Source organism: Mercenaria mercenaria, chromosome 11 (genome assembly GCF_021730395.1).
Source record: "Mercenaria mercenaria strain notata chromosome 11, MADL_Memer_1, whole genome shotgun sequence".
NCBI classification, from domain to species: domain Eukaryota; kingdom Metazoa; phylum Mollusca; class Bivalvia; order Venerida; family Veneridae; genus Mercenaria; species Mercenaria mercenaria.
Window position 1 is genome coordinate 68,012,858 of NC_069371.1, and position 18,065 is coordinate 68,030,922.

Consider the following 18,065-nt stretch of genomic DNA (forward strand, 5'->3'; position numbering starts at 1 on the left):
CTCGTGCAATTTCATTTTGAAACGCCTGAAATACTTCCAGCCACGATGCTTTTCTTCTTCAGATAGTTTTGCATACTTTGTTTCTGCCTGAAAAATATGAAATCTATAAAATCAACTGTAATACTGTTATACTCTTTTCATAATACAGGTCAGTACTTATGATATTATAGCAATCTTATGAACATTTCAAATTTTAGCGTCATATTTATTATGGGGTGTGCAACTCTAGCGCCGAGCTTATCATGATTTTCATGTTATAAAAAATTAACATTTCTCACTTCGTATCCAAATGAATCAAAATTCCCTTTCGGATCAAACAGTACTACGGTAGGGGCCTTCATTGTGATCATTCCGGATTCACCTATCCAGTTCTGATTAGTATAAATCTGAAAAGACGAAGAATAAACAGTTAATGATTTATAAAGTGTTAGCTGAGCATTAACAGATATACCTATTTTTATCTCTGCATCTCTGCACCTCAATATCAAAGCGGTGAACTTTTTTTGTAATTTGCATGCAAATTATCTATTCAACCGTAATTATAATTCCATTTTTGAACACCCCCAAAGTTCCTTTGCTGTCTAACGACAGAACCAATGTTTATCAATGGTGTAAAATTATGACTAACTTTACACTATTTGGTCGGTAAAGATCAACGGTGCATAAAAATTTTGTTAAATGATATTCATCAATGTTTTATGCCCGCCTTCGAAGAAGGAGTGGTATATTGTTTTGCAGATGTCGGTCGGTCGGTCGGTCGGTCGGTCAATCTATCGATCGGTCGGTCGGAATGTAGACCAATCCGTTTCCGGATGATTTCTTAAGAACGCTTGGGCCTAGGATCTTGAAAGTTGATTGAAAGGTTGGTCATTATCAACAAATGACCCCTATTAATTTTGAGGTCTGTATGTCAAAGGTCAAGGACACAGTGACCCTGAATAGTTAAACGGTTTCCGAATAATAACTCAATACCACTTAGGCTTAGGATCATGAAAGTTGATAGGGAGGTTGGTCATGACCAGCAGACGATCCCTATTGATTTTGAGGTCAGTATGTTAAAGGTCAATGTCACAGTGACCCTGAACAGTTAAACGGTTTCCGGATGATAACTCAAGAACACTTAGGCCTAGGGTCATGAAAGTTTATGGGGAATAGGAATAGGAAACGGTTTTCCGGGCAATAACTCAAGAACGCTTGGGCCTAGTGTCAGAAAAAATGATAGTGAGGTTGGTCATGACGAGCAGATGACCTCTGTTGATTTTGAGGTCATTAGGTCAAAGGTCAAGGTCACATTGGCCAGGGACAGTTACACGGTTTCTGATCTTTTTGTCCAAAACCACATGGCTTAGGGCTTTGATATTTGGTATGTAGCAAAATCTAGTAGTCCTCTACCAAGAATGTTCAGATTATTTCACTGGGGTCAAATATGGCCCACTCCGGGGGTCACATGGTTTATATAGAATTATATAGGAAAAAACTTTGAAAAACCTCTTATCCAAATCCACAGGACCTAGGGCTTTGATACTTAGTATATGACATCATCTAGTGGTCCTCTACTAAGATTGTTCAAGTTATTCCCCTAAGGTCAAATATGGTCCGACCCTGGGGGTCACATGGTTTATATAGACTTATATAGGGAAAAACTTTGAAAATCTTGACCAAACCACAAAGACTAGGGCTTTGATATTTGTAATGTAGCATCATCTAGTGGTTCTCTACCAAGTTTATTCAAATTATCACTCTAGGGTCAAATATGGCACCGCCCCGGGGGTCACATGGTTCATAAAGACTTATATAGGCAACAAACTTAAGATCTTCATGTCCATAACCTTCATCATTCAAATTTGGACCAGATGTATAGTTTTGAGTGGCAAGATGAAGCTTGACATGAGTTGACCTTGATCTTGACCTAGTGACCTACTTTTACATTTCTGTAGCTACAGCCTTCCAATTTGAATCACATGTATAGGTTTGTGTACCGAAACAAACTTTGACCTTGTTATCAACCTAGTGACCTATTTTCACATTTTTGAAGCTACAGACTTCAAATTTGGACCACATGCTTAGTTTTGTGTTCCGAAATAAAGTATGACGTTGATTTTGACCTAGTGAACTTTTTTTCACATTTCTCAAGTTACAGACTTCAAATTTGAACTAAACCACAAGCATAGTTTTGTGTACCGAAATGATCTTGAGATTGACCTAGTGGCCTACTTTTACATTTCTGAAGGTACAGGCTTCAAATTTGAACCACATGCTTAGTTTTGTGTTCCAAAATAAAGTATGACGTTGATTTTGACCTAGTGAACTTTTTTTCACATTTCTCAAGTTACAGCCTTCAAATTTGAACTAAACCACAAGCATAGTTTTGTGTACCGAAATGATCTTGAGATTGACCTAGTGGCCTACTTTTACATTTCTGAAGGTACAGGCTTCAAATTTGGACCACGCGCACAGTTTTGTGTTTCGAAATAAAACTTGACCTTGATTTTGACCTAGTGACCTACTTTCATATTTTTCAAGCTGCAGCCTTCAAATTTGAACCACATGCAGTTTTGTGTACTGAAACGGACTTTGATCTTGAGATTGACCTAGTGACCTACTTTCACATTTCTGATGGTACAGGCTTCAAATTTGGACCACATGCATAGTTTTGTGTACCAAAAAAAAACATTTGACCTTGACTTTGACCTAGTGACCTACTTTCACATTTCTCAAGCTACAGCCTTCAAATTTGAACCCCATGCATAGTTTTGTGTACCGAAATGAACTTTGATCTTGAGATTGACCTAGTGACCTACTTTCACATTTCTCAAGCTACAGCTTCAAATTTTGACCGCATGCATATTTTTGTGTTCTGAATTGATATTTGACATTGAATTTTTTTTACTACCTACTTTCACATTTCTCAAGCTACAGCCTCCAAATTTGAAGCACATGAAATGAACTTTGACCTTGAAATTGATCTAGTGGCTTACTTTCACATTTCTCAAGCCACATCTTTCAAATTTGGATCACATGCACAGTGTTTTGTTCCGATAAGAAATTTGACCTTGATTTTGACCTTGAGCTAGTCTTGAAATTTGGAACATTCAAAAATGGCTCAGTGGTGGGCGCCAAGATCACTCTGTCATCTCTTGTTAGGTTAATAGGTTAAAGGTCAAGGTCAGATTGAACCAGAACGGTAAAACTTTTGTTTACAGTCAGTGAGCATATGATTTCTGTTCCTTGTGCAATTACTGAATGCATCAAGGGGGCATTTTGTGTTTAACGAGCTCTTGTTCGCATTTGTCTCAAAATTTTATGAAAAACAACTATTTTCTGATAATTATATATACTTTAATTTAAATGTACCTAAGTAATTTTAAATGAGTTTATAGTCTTTTTTTTATATCGTAGATAAATTTATATGCATCTTTGAACTAAAGATAAAACATTATCTTACCTGAATTCCATGATAAACAAAATACCATTTTATTGAATTAATGTAGAATATAGACATAAATACTGATATTCTTTCATTGGCGCATGAGCGATCTAAAAGTTGAGGATGGAAGGGTGGGGGGCGGGGGAGGGGCAAACGGGGGATAGTGGTAGAGGCCGCCAATTACACATACTGAGAAATTTTCCTCACTTATCAGGGGAATGAAGCGTGCAAATACTACGATTAAGTCAATTTCGCTATTAGCGTTTTCTCCCCTTGTGAGAAAAAGCGACAGCGCTTTGATATCTCTTATCTCAAACAGTGACCAAGTAACCAGACATCATCTCTTACAGGCTTGATTGTCTATACAATCAATGAATATAAATAAATAGCAATTTTTATTCAGAATGTGAATGTTGTGACTGACGTTCTTTTTAAACAAAAAAGTCAAGTAATTTTCTGTTCTTTGCACGGGACAATGGATACTTTTTCGCACCTAATACACACGTGTTTCATTAGAAATTTTTTCGTTATACATTGTATTGATTTCTTATCTGAAATTTTAATCCAACGAAAGTATCTAAACTGTACCAGAGGAAAACATTTAAATACGATATAGTGTTATATTTTATGTTTTGTGATAGTATTTATTATCAGATGAGAAATTAATCTGTTAACCAAATGTATTCAATAATTTCATTGCACATCTTTTTTTAATATCAAGTATTGTTATTCAAACAAATCAAAGCATACATGTATATGATGTATGGATGAATGGCCATGCTCTGTTGTAAATGTATGCAGCTATGATAAAACATACTGAGTTCTTATGAAACTTGATAATATTAAATCATGTACATTATATACAATTTCAACACATCTGTTAATAATATATCATCTCTAACACCCCTTATTTTCAGAGTCCTTATCTCTGCTTCTTCTTAACACATCCTTATCAATACGCATCAGTGTAGCTTTGCGTAATAACTCCATCAGCTTATAGTGTTTTCTAATTTTTGTGACGATTCCTAGCGATTTCAGTTTTGTTTTTAGTTCTTCCATGGTCATTTCACTGGCGGGTTTTTCATTTTCTTTTTCAAATTTCTTATGTGCAATCTGAATGTAAAACTCAATTCTTTGCTTTTTGCTTGATGATCTACTTCGCTGTATATATAGCATTTTATAATGTCTTTAATATTGATTTGTGTACTTTGAGGAGATTTTAATAAACAATAAAACCTTATATTTGCAGTTTAACATTATATTTGCAGTTTAACATATTTGAGAATTATTTTCTTTCCTTGTTACTTGTTATTTTTAATAAACGGGGTAAAACATGATAAAAATCATAATTATAAAACCTAAAATGTTGGCCCAAATGAACACAGGTGGTAAAAATTAGGTGTCGATTCCTTCTTCATTATGAAAACACATGTGCATCTGTTCATTGTTAATCAATAATCTAATTAAACATCTTTTTGGTGTAAAACGGCACGCACTAGAAAACTGTTATCAAATTAATTCTTTTAACGGCATTTAAGTTTAGTACATAATAATATAATTAAAGCCATTTAGAATTCAGAAAATGTAAGAACATTTAAGGCAATTTCGAAATAATGATTTTGCTGCTGATTTCACAGAGCATCAAAATCATAGCCAATATCTTGTAAATTTTCTTAATGTCATTTTAATTCTAATTCACTGATACAATCCGCTACATTGACGTAAATCACGCGTTTAAATTCAAACGCTTACATTAAAATGTCGGCACGTGTTACGATGATATACCTTTCATTCATACATGCCGTGATGAGGATGGCAACATACGTGTCACTTTAAAATTTAAGGCACATGACCATAAAATTTATTATGCTAATATCTTGTCAATACAATACGCTGTCCCGTGCCGCGAAGATATACATGTATACAAGAAACAGGATGCTACTTGACCAAAATGACACTTTTAAAAATCTTAAATTCAAATTCAACTAATTTACTGAAACACCCAATCATTATGTCAAAATAAGTCATAATAAATATATTGTATTATTATTTTGGCTATTACTACAATGCAACTGCCTTCACCTTTATTTTCGAATTTTTTAAAACATATCTCAGTATTTTCAAAGGAAAATGCCATGATAAAAACTTTAAAAACTTTTAAAAGAACATTTGTCAGACGGAACGCACCCAAAAATCAAGCTAAACTCTGTTATATACTTATACATGTATTACATGTATTCCTATTCCGATACGGCTCTATCTTATCGTAAAACTTAGCACGTTTTTGTCAATATACAGAAAGCGTTGAAACTGTTTTTAAAGGAATTTTGAAGCAAGAAAGAAATAACTTATTTTATAATAAAATATATATCTAGAATGTGCACGACGAGGACTTTCCAAATATATCCGGGATGGTATTTTAACTTTAACCTTTTCCTTCAAAAATACTTAGTAAAACAGGGTTATCGTGTAATTCTGCCAAATATGTATAGAGAGTATATTGAATTTGAGAGACGTTTTTCAAACGAATTTTGAAGCAACCAAATATTGACTTATTTTGAAGGAAAATATACCATCGTAAAGGTCTTGAATTGTTTTTTAAGGAAATATCCGGGATGGTATAATAGAATAAATAGAAATGTGTAATTTATGACATTTTCTATGGTAACTGTATCATTTTCCTATATAAATCAATGTAAGTATAGGAATAGGATTTATCAGTTGCGCTGTCTGATGGCTTATCAGAATATGTGCCGTAGATGTACTGATAAGATCGCCTAAGAGGAGAATAGTTCCACATGCCTAACCATAACTTCTCTGACTTTTTTGTCAATAAAAAAATAGACAAATATACAAACCTTTCATCCTTTCATTGACAGTAGAAATCACATCATATATTAACTAATCAGTCAATCTACTGTCTACGTGCTCTCTAAAATTGGCTTTTTCTGTTATTTCCAAGAAAAATCAGTTTTTGGGTCAAAAGTAAGGAGGGGGCAGGGTAAAGCATATGGCATATGCTGCCCCCAACCCTATCCGCTAAATAAGAATGAAATGTCACCTCCCACCCCCTGTTCCTACGCCAATGACTTTTAAATGACACAAAAAATCCAACCTTTAGTGGATCCTTTTGGTATTCATCTTTAAGAGAATACGCGTATCCAGAATATGTTGTTCCGAAATCAATCGCCGCAACAATCAACTTTGTCTTATATCGCTTATATCCACTCATACCTAGTCCTTTACAATACAAATACAGAATATTTAATAACCAGTGTATTCGAAACACATGACTTTGTTCTTTTATTTTTATTGGTAAAACAATTCTAATTACTACCGTTCCTCTTAAAACACATTGCTCCACGGAAGAAGATTATATATCCTTAGGCGCAAAAAAAAGTGTTTGTTTCCTGTATCCCGACCTACCTTAAATTTTTGGCCCGACCCTAAATGTTTTATGGCCTTGGAGAATACTTTTTTTCAACTTTTTAACAAAAAGTTGCAAAACTGCACTTTTTATGCTTTAAACATGGTCAGTGATGTTTGGAATTAACTTACTGATGCTCTAAAGGCATAACCCCTCATTTGTATTCAATTTTTGACACAAAAATAATTTCCGAAAAGTCTCACTTAATAAAATAAAAATAAAATAATAATTCCGACCTACCTACCCTTATTTATCGGAAAAAAAAATAGGCCTTAGGCAAAAATCTCGCCGAATATACATACGTATGTTTTTGGCAATACAGAAAACCTTAACTTAAATTAGTTTATAGTCGATATTCATGCGCAGGGTCACCCTGTCTAAATGTATGCGCATGGATTTCTTTTGTTTGTTTGTTTGTTTTGGTTTAACGCCGTTTTTCAACAGTATTTCAGTCATGTAACGGCGGGCAGTTAACCTAACCAGTGTTCCTGGATTCTGTACCAGTACAAATCTGTTCTCCGCAAGTAACTGCCAACTTCCCCACATGATTCAGAGGTGGAGGACTAATGATTTCAGACACAATGTCGTTTATCAAATAGTCATGGAGAACATACGCCTCGCTCGAGGATTGAACTCACGACCCTGCGATCCGTAGACCAACGCTCTACCTACTGAGCTAAGCGGGCGGGTCTCTTTTGTTTGCTAATGTGGAGTCAATTTTCAGTATATTCTCACAAGAATATACCAGGGCTTTAACATGACATATCAGCTTTTCATCTAAGAAAATATAGTTGAACTCGGGGAAAATATTCGCCCATGAACACTATAGATCTATCTTACATTTTCAGTCTCGTGAAAATATTGCGTCATTTTGGTCTTCACTCGCAAAAGATATTTCAGTCTTACACTGAAACAAATAAATATCCCCGTGGCCTTCTGTTATAATATTATGTACAGCGAAGGACACCTGAAACTTAGTCTTGTACTTTAAAGGTAAAGATTAACGATAAACTATTTCTATGAAGTGGTAAAAAGAATGTGGTTTGTCTTACCTTTAATTACGCAATGACACGGATTAGGCTAGATGTATTTTCTTGTTCGTTTTATCTACAGAGTATATTAGAGGGAGTACATATGAAATCAATCCATTTACATTATCCAAATAAAAACCAAACAGGTTCTTTATAGAAATATAAATTTATAAAGTCTGTAAGGTAGTTGTTATATTAAAAAAAAAACGAAAAAAAAAAACACTTTCCCATGTGCACATTGAATTAAACTTGTAGTTATGGCATGATTAACAAGCAGCAATGTATATTGGTAATCGCATTGCGAAAAAAACTGTTTGACTGTACGAACATGGATATTTGAAGAAGAAAATGTTAAGTCTTTTGGTCAAATCACGTGGTGACTCAAAGTACATTATCAGAGGGCACGATCATGAATGCAGGAAAAGCGAATGAAATTGTACTTTTATTTAATGTAATTTATTTCTAATAATGATAATAATAATAACTCAAGTATCTATGTTAAATATTGATAAAACATCTACTAATATTAATCTCTTTCTTCTAGCTCAAATTATTCTTTTTCAGAAAATGATACTTTCATTATTGTTTCAGACTGAGCACTTTGATTCAGTTAAAAACACATATACTAGTATATATCTAAAAAGGGTAGTGTCTACTTAACAACTACCTAATGTCTCTCACAAAAAGCATTCTAACTTAAAATTTCAAAAGTAACCTTGAATTATAGACACTCTCCTCGAAATTAAACGCGCAACTAACATCTTTCACAAAAAGCATTAACAAAAATTTTAAAAAGAACCTTGAATTATAGTTTCACAATGATGGTAAAGGTTAAAATTATATCGACAGGGCTGTGATTCTTTTTTTTTTTTTTTTTTTTTTTTTTTTTTTTTTGTCGCAGACAGTAAATTACAGTTGAATGTGGGCGGATATCTTTTTGGCTATTCTGTTCAGATGTTGAAAAGATTGATATCCTGACATGTATTTTGATTAGCATGCTACCGTAAAAATGTAAATATAAGAAGTGAATGGTATTTAAATTGCGTTTAAACGGATATAAACCACCTTGAAACTTCTAGCAAATGATCGGTAAGAAACGCTAGCGTGATTCATGGATTTGCAAGAAGACCCAATGTTGTATATAAACCCGTAATAACGCACACACAAATGCCATTTAATTCTTAAATACGGATCTACATATACAATTATTTCTAGATCTATATATATAGATATAATATTTAGCCGAGTATTATTCATTTGATGAAGAAATTAGATACGTAATATAAAATTATTATCTAATGATAAAACATTTAAGTGAAAAATGCACCTAGTATACCTTTAAAGGCATTAGATCTAGATCTATACGGAATCTACAAATATCTCTAGTCTAGTGCAATTGAATTTTGATTTCTGTTACTTTGTATCTATTTATGAATTATACGACGTATTTTCGCAGAAGATATATTGATATATTATAATTTTGAAATATTAAATATGTCTAATTGGCATTATTTAAAACTTTTTAACATTTAGCGTTAATCTAAATATTTGGAAAATTAGCGTAGCGCTTTGGCCTTCCATACTTTAGCTGTTGTCTGATGACGTCATTGGAAGTATGATGTCATAATCGGTAACTGCGTTATCTAAGGGAAGCTTTCCAGAGAATTCAGTTAAAAGTAAAAATGTCTCAAGATTGGAATTTAGTTCCAACATTTCGAAGAGAGTTTGACTTCTTTGATCGGCAGAGAGATTTATTTTCGGAATGGCTCCATCGCTTCGATGATGACTGGCGGTTGATGGAATTTGAGGATTCCGCGCAGAGGTTTGACAAAGAGCTAGAAAGGATCAGAGACAATCTTCACGTTCTAGATAGCGATGATGCAGAGCTGAGTATTGACAACCCTTTTATCACAGGTTGGTTCTTCTTCTTCTCCTAAAACCTGCGTAAGACTGGTAGATTCTAGTTGGTTGGTCCCCATCTGTGGCTCTTGAAATTTATCTCCACTGACCGTCTGGCGGTTGGATTTACAGTAACGTCGCACCGACACATGATAGGCGACTTTCCAGCTTTTATGGTGGAGGAAGACCCCAGGTGTCCCTCCGTACATTATTTCATCACGAGCTGGCACTGGGTAGAACCACCGACCTTCCATAAGCCAGCTGGAAGGCTTCCTCACATGAAGAATTCAACGCCCCGAATGAGGCTCGAACCCACATCGATGAGGGGCAAGTGATTTGAAGTCAGCGACCTTAACCACTCGGCCACGGAGGCCCCTCTTCACTCAGACCACTGACGGTCCGTCATTAGCCTCATTGTACCAACTATCGAACGCTACCATCTCTCGACCGATTTCAATATATCACCGGATTACCGCTTTCTGCAAAGGTACTTTACTAATCTATTGGCATTTTCATGGGTCTTTTGCCAGTTTTAGAAAAGAATTGGTAAGAGTTTTATAGAATATTTTATTCATATCCTTTTCTAACTGACTAAGTACACCGACCTCATAAAATTTACAAGAAAATCGAATTGTTTATGTTTTGATATGTTTCCCGTCTGTCAGATCTAACACATACATGTGTTCAAATTTTCTCATTTTGATGAGAATATATATAAACTTATGGACTATTTAAATAAATGCATTAAATTTTATTGCTGAAATATTTGACTGATTTGGTGTCATGACACCGTGAAAAAGGTCGAGAATTGGTTCTCTGTAGAATGTGATTATCGATCAAACCTACCTACATGTACACTACTGTATTACGTCTTATCGATATGTGGAGAGAAAAATAACGAGATGTACCCCTAGCTCTGATATATCCTGGTAACACACTCTCACACATACTATAACTATTACATGTAATAGAAGTGAACATCCCAAAATAGAATACACAGCTTTGAAAAAGGTCAGTCTACCAGTCAATGTCGATATCTTATATTTGATTATTTCTTAACCTATATAATTACCACAAAATAGTGTAAAACTGGGTCGAGAGATGGTACATGGAGGCTACTTCTTGCTACCATTACCTAACTGGCGCTGTTTTATAGAATTTCTGAGCTGAATTGATTTAGCTAGATCTAGTCCGTGATCAGAGTCACAAGCAAAGGTTATTTAAAATCGGCTTAATCGAGGTAGCTCTAATCTAGTCCCAATCCGTGACTCTAGTTACCTCCCCTGACGGTTCGCCCAGAGTCACAAGCAACGACTATAATATTAAGTATTTAGTATTTAAAATCGGCGTCGTGGAGGTACTTCAGTCTTTCAGACATGATTGCAAGCATAATGCTGATTTAATGGCGAAAAGAAAAATATTTGGAATAGCAAATTTATTCTTGTGCTTGTCTTGTGAAATACACGATATGTGACACTTCTTAGTACCTGAGGAGAGTCACCCACAGACCTACATTATCGATTTCTTTTTCCGCCAATGGTGACGTCACAGCTTTATTACGTCACTATTGGCGCATTTCATACATAGTCAGGTACAGGTACCGGATGAGCACAACGTCTCGGGCTAACACCCGGAATAAACTTTGGTAATTCGCCTACCGGATAATGGGGAGCACAAAGTCTCGGGCTAATTCTAAATGTCTTTGCGCAATAGATCTAGCTATTAGCTTCTATTGTATATTTGAAATATTTTTTTTTCTTTTTTCAGTACTGTACTGTGCCGTTAAAAATCTATGTTCGGATGTTATTCAATAATGATTATGCCTGTTTTCAAACTTAAGTGGCTGATTTGGAGTAGAGTCACTGGGCGAGGATTGGTCCAGTACGTTTAATATATCAGACTGAAACGAAATGAAAGTGATTATCGCGTCACCTTGGAGTAGTGTTGTCTAAATTAATGCCAGTTATTTATCGGTAGATCTTCTCATCTGTAGATCTACTGAAACACTTGTATAAATTTACTGGATCGAGATCTAACTCCACTGACTGTACCGTTGGGAACGTCTAGACTATCTATAGTATCTATCAAAAAGTCTTATTACACAGCAAGAGTGCTAATAAGTAATGACACCTTAATTCAATATTTATGTCTTGTATATGGGTTCATCATATATCCCGCTGCTATTTATTCACAGCACGTTACATTCTTACAGAACGTATTGAGGAAAATAAAGAAATATGAAACAGATATAACAATAATAAAATGAAGAAACATTAATCAGAAAAAGTAATAAATATTAAAACAGCGAAAAAGTGCAAAGACTAGAGAAGTCAATATCGAAGTTGGTAACGTTACACTAAAAAGTCACTTCACATCGCATTAGTGTTTTTCGGGTTTTTTTTGTTGTTGTTGTTGTTGTTTTATTAATAAAAACTTCATTTGATTGACAATTAGTGGTCAACCATTTGCTAAGTTATCAAGTTGCCTTTATACAATAAATAGAATAACTTCATAGTTAAAGCAAAGAAATATGAACCGAGGTTTCGCGCGCGAGTTCGATCTCCGGGTGAGTGTATGAGACTTGTACGTAGACTACTAGTACAACGTCTAATTCACATATACACTGTCAACGTGAAAATAAACATGAAATAAAGGACAAGTTTGGAACAAAAGACACAAAATGAATATGATTAAACAAATTAATGATAATCAGATGGAGAATGAACCTGAAAAATTAGAGTCCGAGATTTAAAAGTGTTCATCCTAACTACTCGCTGAATCATCACCTAATTAATTTGATCACGCATGTAAGTGCTGTCTCGGTTAGAATAATGAAATAGCATGTTAATCCTACATGGGTAGACCACAAAAACGTACAAATATTTACAGTTTATTTATAGATCCTACTTCAACGTAAATAAGTCGATATCTTCAAGGGTGTTCACCTTTTGTCAAATGAGGAAAACTGTTAACCCGTTCTAGGAAGCTAGTCCCATTACATCATGATTCTAGGTAGTAAAATATCAATTGGCCTTAAATACATGACACGTAAAAAAAAAAAACATTTTCAAGTACTTCTGCGAAAAACGTATATTTTCATCAAAAAGAATAGAATAGAATAGGATATTGTTTTATTTCCAATTATGGGTCACATTACTAGACATAATAATCACGTAATCAAAGTATTTTAAGGAAATAATAATATTAGTTATCATGACAAAAATGGACTCGTTCAAGGTCGTTTGATTTATTAAAGACGGAAGGTTGGCTGTAGTGTAGGTGTATGAATTTAAATCGGTCATAATGTTAATGATGTTTAATGACTTCATGTGGATAGAATAACATAAATGCCATGGATTGATATTTACGATCCTCTGGACTAATATACAACACAAAATACAAAAGTATATCATAGAGCTGCGCAAATGACTATGTTTATTGATAACATAAACATTTAGTAAAGACAAACTTTAAATATGTCATCAAAACTTACAACTTACGTGCATGAGATGTCGATTTTCTTGTTTCTGGTATACGAGCCGCGCCATGAGAAAATCAACATAGTGCCTTTGCGACCAGCATGGATCCAGACCAGCGCAGTCTGGTCGGGATCCACGCTGTTCGCTTTCAAAGCCTATTGCCATTAGAGTAACTGTTAGCGAACAGAATGGATCCTGACCAGACTGGTTGGTCTAGATCCATGCCGGTCGCAAAGGCACTGTGTTGGTTTTCTCATGGCGCGGCTCATATAATGATTTACAAATGGCTACAAACTGCAGGCACGTCTGCGCCCTCAAGTGATTACATTATATTAAATAATGTTGTCTAAGTAAAAAATAACTTGTTTTATTTCTTGTGAAAAGTCTACTTTAATATAGTTTGTTACTAAAATGACACATCAGTCAGTTTGGCTTGTTTAATATAACACGCGAGTTTTAGTTACAACAGAAACAAATCTCTACAAAACTGACTGACATTACAAAATGATAAATATACCTTGAAAAATTAGAAATATTCTCTTACTACCCTAAAAGACCATTAGAACGGCCTATCATTTATGCATGGAGCTTGCAAAATAAAAAAAAATTCTTATGGATAAATGGTGGATCATACAGTAGCGGTCATTTGCTTGTGCCGCTTCTCAGTATTAAACTTGAAATCTTCCTTCCTTTTAAATTTGTGTATTTCCCGTGATACAACTGAAGATTTGTAATACTGTCATATCTAGATCTTTCGTTTCATTTCTCTCTTCCGTGGCAGACCTAGATTTAATTTTGTTTCAGGCTGTTCAAAATCGATCGTGTTCTCGGGGGCTCTGTAACGCTTTACCTCCTCGAATAATTTTCGAATACACATAGATGGAAATGAGGCATACATTAGACTACGATAGAATTACGAAAAAGAGATCTTCGATATATCAGAGTTGCATTAACATTGAGACAATAATGTTGATTATTTTTTATTTTACCACAAATTGCACAATCATGTTATGATTTGATCCTTTCTGATTGCATGAACCCAGTTTTAGAAATAAATTCTAATAGTAATTTCAGCATCGAATATACAGAACGAACTAAATGTGGTTCTTGAAGGAAAACAAACATTTACCCATCTTATGTTACTTATCGAACTGCATGTCAACAGTAAGCTGCTGTCACAGTCTATACAATTCAATACATTCTTAAAGCGACTTTCGTTTATCCTCTTTAGATTATTCAAGACATTTCGCGCCCTGACGCGCGCACCATCGCGAGCCAAAAACATTTAATTTCATCTTGATGGGGATGCCAACATGATTTTTTTTATTAATTGCGCACAATCCATCGGAAAACCGCGGAACATTTCAGTACGAGTTTTCTGGATTGCACGCGCTGCGGCATGAATCAAAATGTCGCGCTTTATGTTTCGTTGTGTCGCATTGTTTTCAAATTTTGTTTTGTCGGACTGGCGCGCATGCCAGGACAACACAATGAAGTGTGTTTTATAGACTACGTGCACGCCGACTCGACATAACGTATTGTCCTAAATAATATAACATATGCTGCCAGTACAGTAACTAGTTACAGAAATGAATTATTTCACAATGTAATAGAAGTTCCGAAACGACACTAGTACAGCAATATTTATTGACAATCTGTGTCGCCACCAATGGCGGAAAAATCGATAATTTAGGTCAGTGGGTTGCTTTTTGAGGTACTGTGAAGTGCTCAAAGCAGTTTTTTTCGTTTCGCCTTTTCGCCTTTAAATCATCATTATGTATGCAATCATGTCTCTGACGCACCTTGATTACGCCGATTTCTAATAGGCGTTGCCTGTGATTCTGTGGACGGTTAGCTCTGTAGACTTCATTATATAACACACAGCTTTAGAGTTTTTGTGATTGTAATCATTAAATCATTAGTAGCAAACGATTATTCTATAATGTTTATACTGAAATTCTGACTGATTCGCCGTCATAATCACTTGTCGTTTCAGATCCAGAGGGAAACCGGAAGTTGTCACTGCGGTTCAACTGTAGCAAGTACAACCCCAACGAAATTATGGTGAAAACTTTGGACAACCGTCTCTGTGTCCATGCAAAACATGAAGACGAGACCGAACACGGGAAAATTCACAGGGAATTCACTAGAGAATACGTCCTACCAGACAACGTCGATCCAAACCAACTGAAATCGCATTTATCGAAAGATGGCGTTCTCCAGATCGAGGCTCCTGCGCCACCAAGTGTTGAAGCGCCAAAAGAGCACGTGATCCCTATTGAGCAATTATAAACTGACCGTTCAACTCCGGTGACATAAATGTTCTTGGTCCAGTACTAAAAACTGTAAATTCGTTCTCGGGATAATCTTTGTAAGGATATCAATATTCAGAGTTATATTTTGAATCTTTCACATTAGTTTAATTTCAGAGACAAATTAAACGGAAAGACAAAGAAAATTCCATTGTATATAGAGTTTGTTTAAAGGAATTGCTGGAAGTCTGATCAACCACCGGACTTTACATCTGTAACAACATGTTCTGTAAAAGTTATGTTTTAAAAGTTGTTTACTGAAAATTAAAATGTTGTTTATCAAATAAACGAGCAATTACAACGTTTTTTAGTGTTGCGGTCTGTCTGTAAGGTGTTGTTTAGCTTATAAAGAACAAAAAGACGACCCACAAAAGAACTTGAATATCGTTATTGTAAAACTCTACTTTTGGTAAACTTTTAATCGTAAAATTCATGTATCTAATAGCACATAATAAGCATTGTTATACCTCATGTAAAACACCTAATTCAAAGTCCCTAAATATAGTAATTTTAATGTGATTGTCGCGTTTTCGAATAAGCCCAGGGTAATAATTTTTTATAACACCTTGGTGTCCTTTGCGCATCGCACTCAAGTTCCAGTGGATTGCATTTGCATATAGACTTTTCATCATTCGCATTGCCAGTTAGACGCTGATATGCAAACAGTTGTTTGCTGCAGAATAGTTGATATTAATATTTTTCTTGTTTTGGTTATATTAGATTGGCGAATGTCGTTGCGCTTCGGGCGGCTTCAACGTTTGGTTTCTGATCAAAAACTTGAGTAATGAGTGACCAATTCCAGTGAAACTTGGTATATAGGTAGCGTGCATAGAGACGAAATTTGGGATTGCATGTGAGGTCACTAGGGTCAAGGTCACTGTTGCTAAAATTAGAAAAACGGTATCCGTTTGCATTGATGTATTAAAAATCAAATTGGCCCAAAAAATAGATTTTTTTCTGTGATCATCAGAGTCACGATCACTGTAATTAAAAATAGGAAACTGGTTTCCGCTCAAATAGCTCTAGTTGGAATGAGATAGTTAGATAATTAGTCGGCCGAGTTCGAAAGTTTCTTTGTGGCTCACTGGTCTATAGCGTTGGGCTGAAGAGATCTTTTGTGCTGTGGAACACATGTATCGTGTTTCAAATCCCTCTGACAGCCTAACCTTTTTTCTGATAAAAATACATCATACAGCCACAGGGTCAAATTCAAGGTCGAAGTTACTAAAAATAGATGTATTTCACATGATCATCAAAAAGGTGGTTTCCAGTTTATAAACTGTTTTTGAGCCACTGTTACTGAAAACAAAAAAAATAATATGCGTACACTAATTGTCGGCAAACCGTGATCGTATATAGGTGGTTTTTATCAAAGAGCACGGTGCTACAGTGTTCCGATGATGAAAGTCGCAACATTGATGCTTGCAAGGCAAAACTACGATTATCAGACGTTGCAGTGTTTGTTTTTGTTTTTGTTTTTGTTTTTTGCTTTAAAGGAATGGTGGCGGGCCCGTAAGGAGGCCGAGGGGATTACGCCGTAACCACTTAAAGAGGGGGAAAATAGCGTCGTGATTAAAGCAATATTTTTCATAAATTTTATATGTTACACTAAGAAAGAAAATGATTTAAAAGCACCTTGTCTCGTGTTTAAAATGGTACAGTTCACATTATCGTTTACATCAAGAAAGGGTTTGGTTGGTTGGGATATGTAAATAAAAAAAATTTGGAGGGATTTTTTTTTCAGAAATAGCAACTTTTTGGACAGGGGAATGGGGCCGAAAAAAACGGCCAAAAGATCACTGAGTTGTATCATTGAAACTACGATAAAGAAAAATAAATTAATTACGAATACAACAAAAGTATGAGGATGGAAGAACAAACACATTTTCCATTTTCACCATCATCGTAGTTTCGAGATTTCAGTACACATCAAAAAGATTCTTTCGAAATGAAGAATGAACTGAAATTGTAGCTACTCTGGACCGTACATACACTAGAGATAGATAATAATTGAGCTACACCACAACAAAACCAACATAGTGCATTTGCGACCAGCATGGATCCAGACCAGCCTGCACATCTGCGCAGTCTGGTCCGGATCCATGCTGTTCGCTAACGGTTTCCGTAATTGCAATAGGCTTTGAAAGCGAATAGAATAGATCCTGACCAAACTGCGCGGATGCGCGGTCTGGTTTGGATCCATGCTGGTCGCAAACGCACTATGTTGGTTTTCCCATGGCGCGGCTCAATTGTAGTATGTCATTTTAACGAGCTTTCCATCCACATTTCTCGTTTCATTGCCCAATATCTAACAAATACATGCTACATTGAAATCACAACGCGCGACTATTTAAGTATGCGTGTGGAATGGGGGAATGGGGATGCATGTCTTATGTTGTGCCTATAACTGCCATCTATTGTTACATCCGAATTATCTAAAAGTAATTTACCACATATACGCGATCGTAAAAGTATCATTTCAACTTTTTG

General features: G+C 35.2%; 2 protein-coding genes across 2 annotated transcripts in view; one reads left to right on the forward strand and one right to left on the reverse strand.

Moving 5' to 3' along the window:
• The window catches only part of LOC123532556 (heat shock 70 kDa protein 12B-like), a 38,705-nt gene extending 32,005 nt beyond the window's left edge, over positions 1 to 6,700 (reverse strand). The window contains exon 1 of the mRNA XM_053517644.1: positions 6,543 to 6,700. Coding sequence (XP_053373619.1) covers positions 6,543 to 6,659 — 117 coding nt within the window. The 5' untranslated portion in view covers positions 6,660 to 6,700. The remainder of the gene's footprint in view (positions 1 to 6,542) is intronic.
• A 2,806-nt stretch (positions 6,701 to 9,506) lies between these two features.
• On the forward strand, positions 9,507 to 15,880 carry LOC128546644 (heat shock protein Hsp-16.1/Hsp-16.11-like). Its single transcript, XM_053517648.1, has 2 exons — positions 9,507 to 9,799; positions 15,260 to 15,880. Exons 1-2 carry the CDS (start codon positions 9,568 to 9,570, stop codon positions 15,553 to 15,555), a joined length of 528 nt encoding a protein of 175 aa, XP_053373623.1. The 5' UTR covers positions 9,507 to 9,567; the 3' UTR covers positions 15,556 to 15,880.
• The last annotated feature ends 2,185 nt before the right edge of the window (positions 15,881 to 18,065 follow it).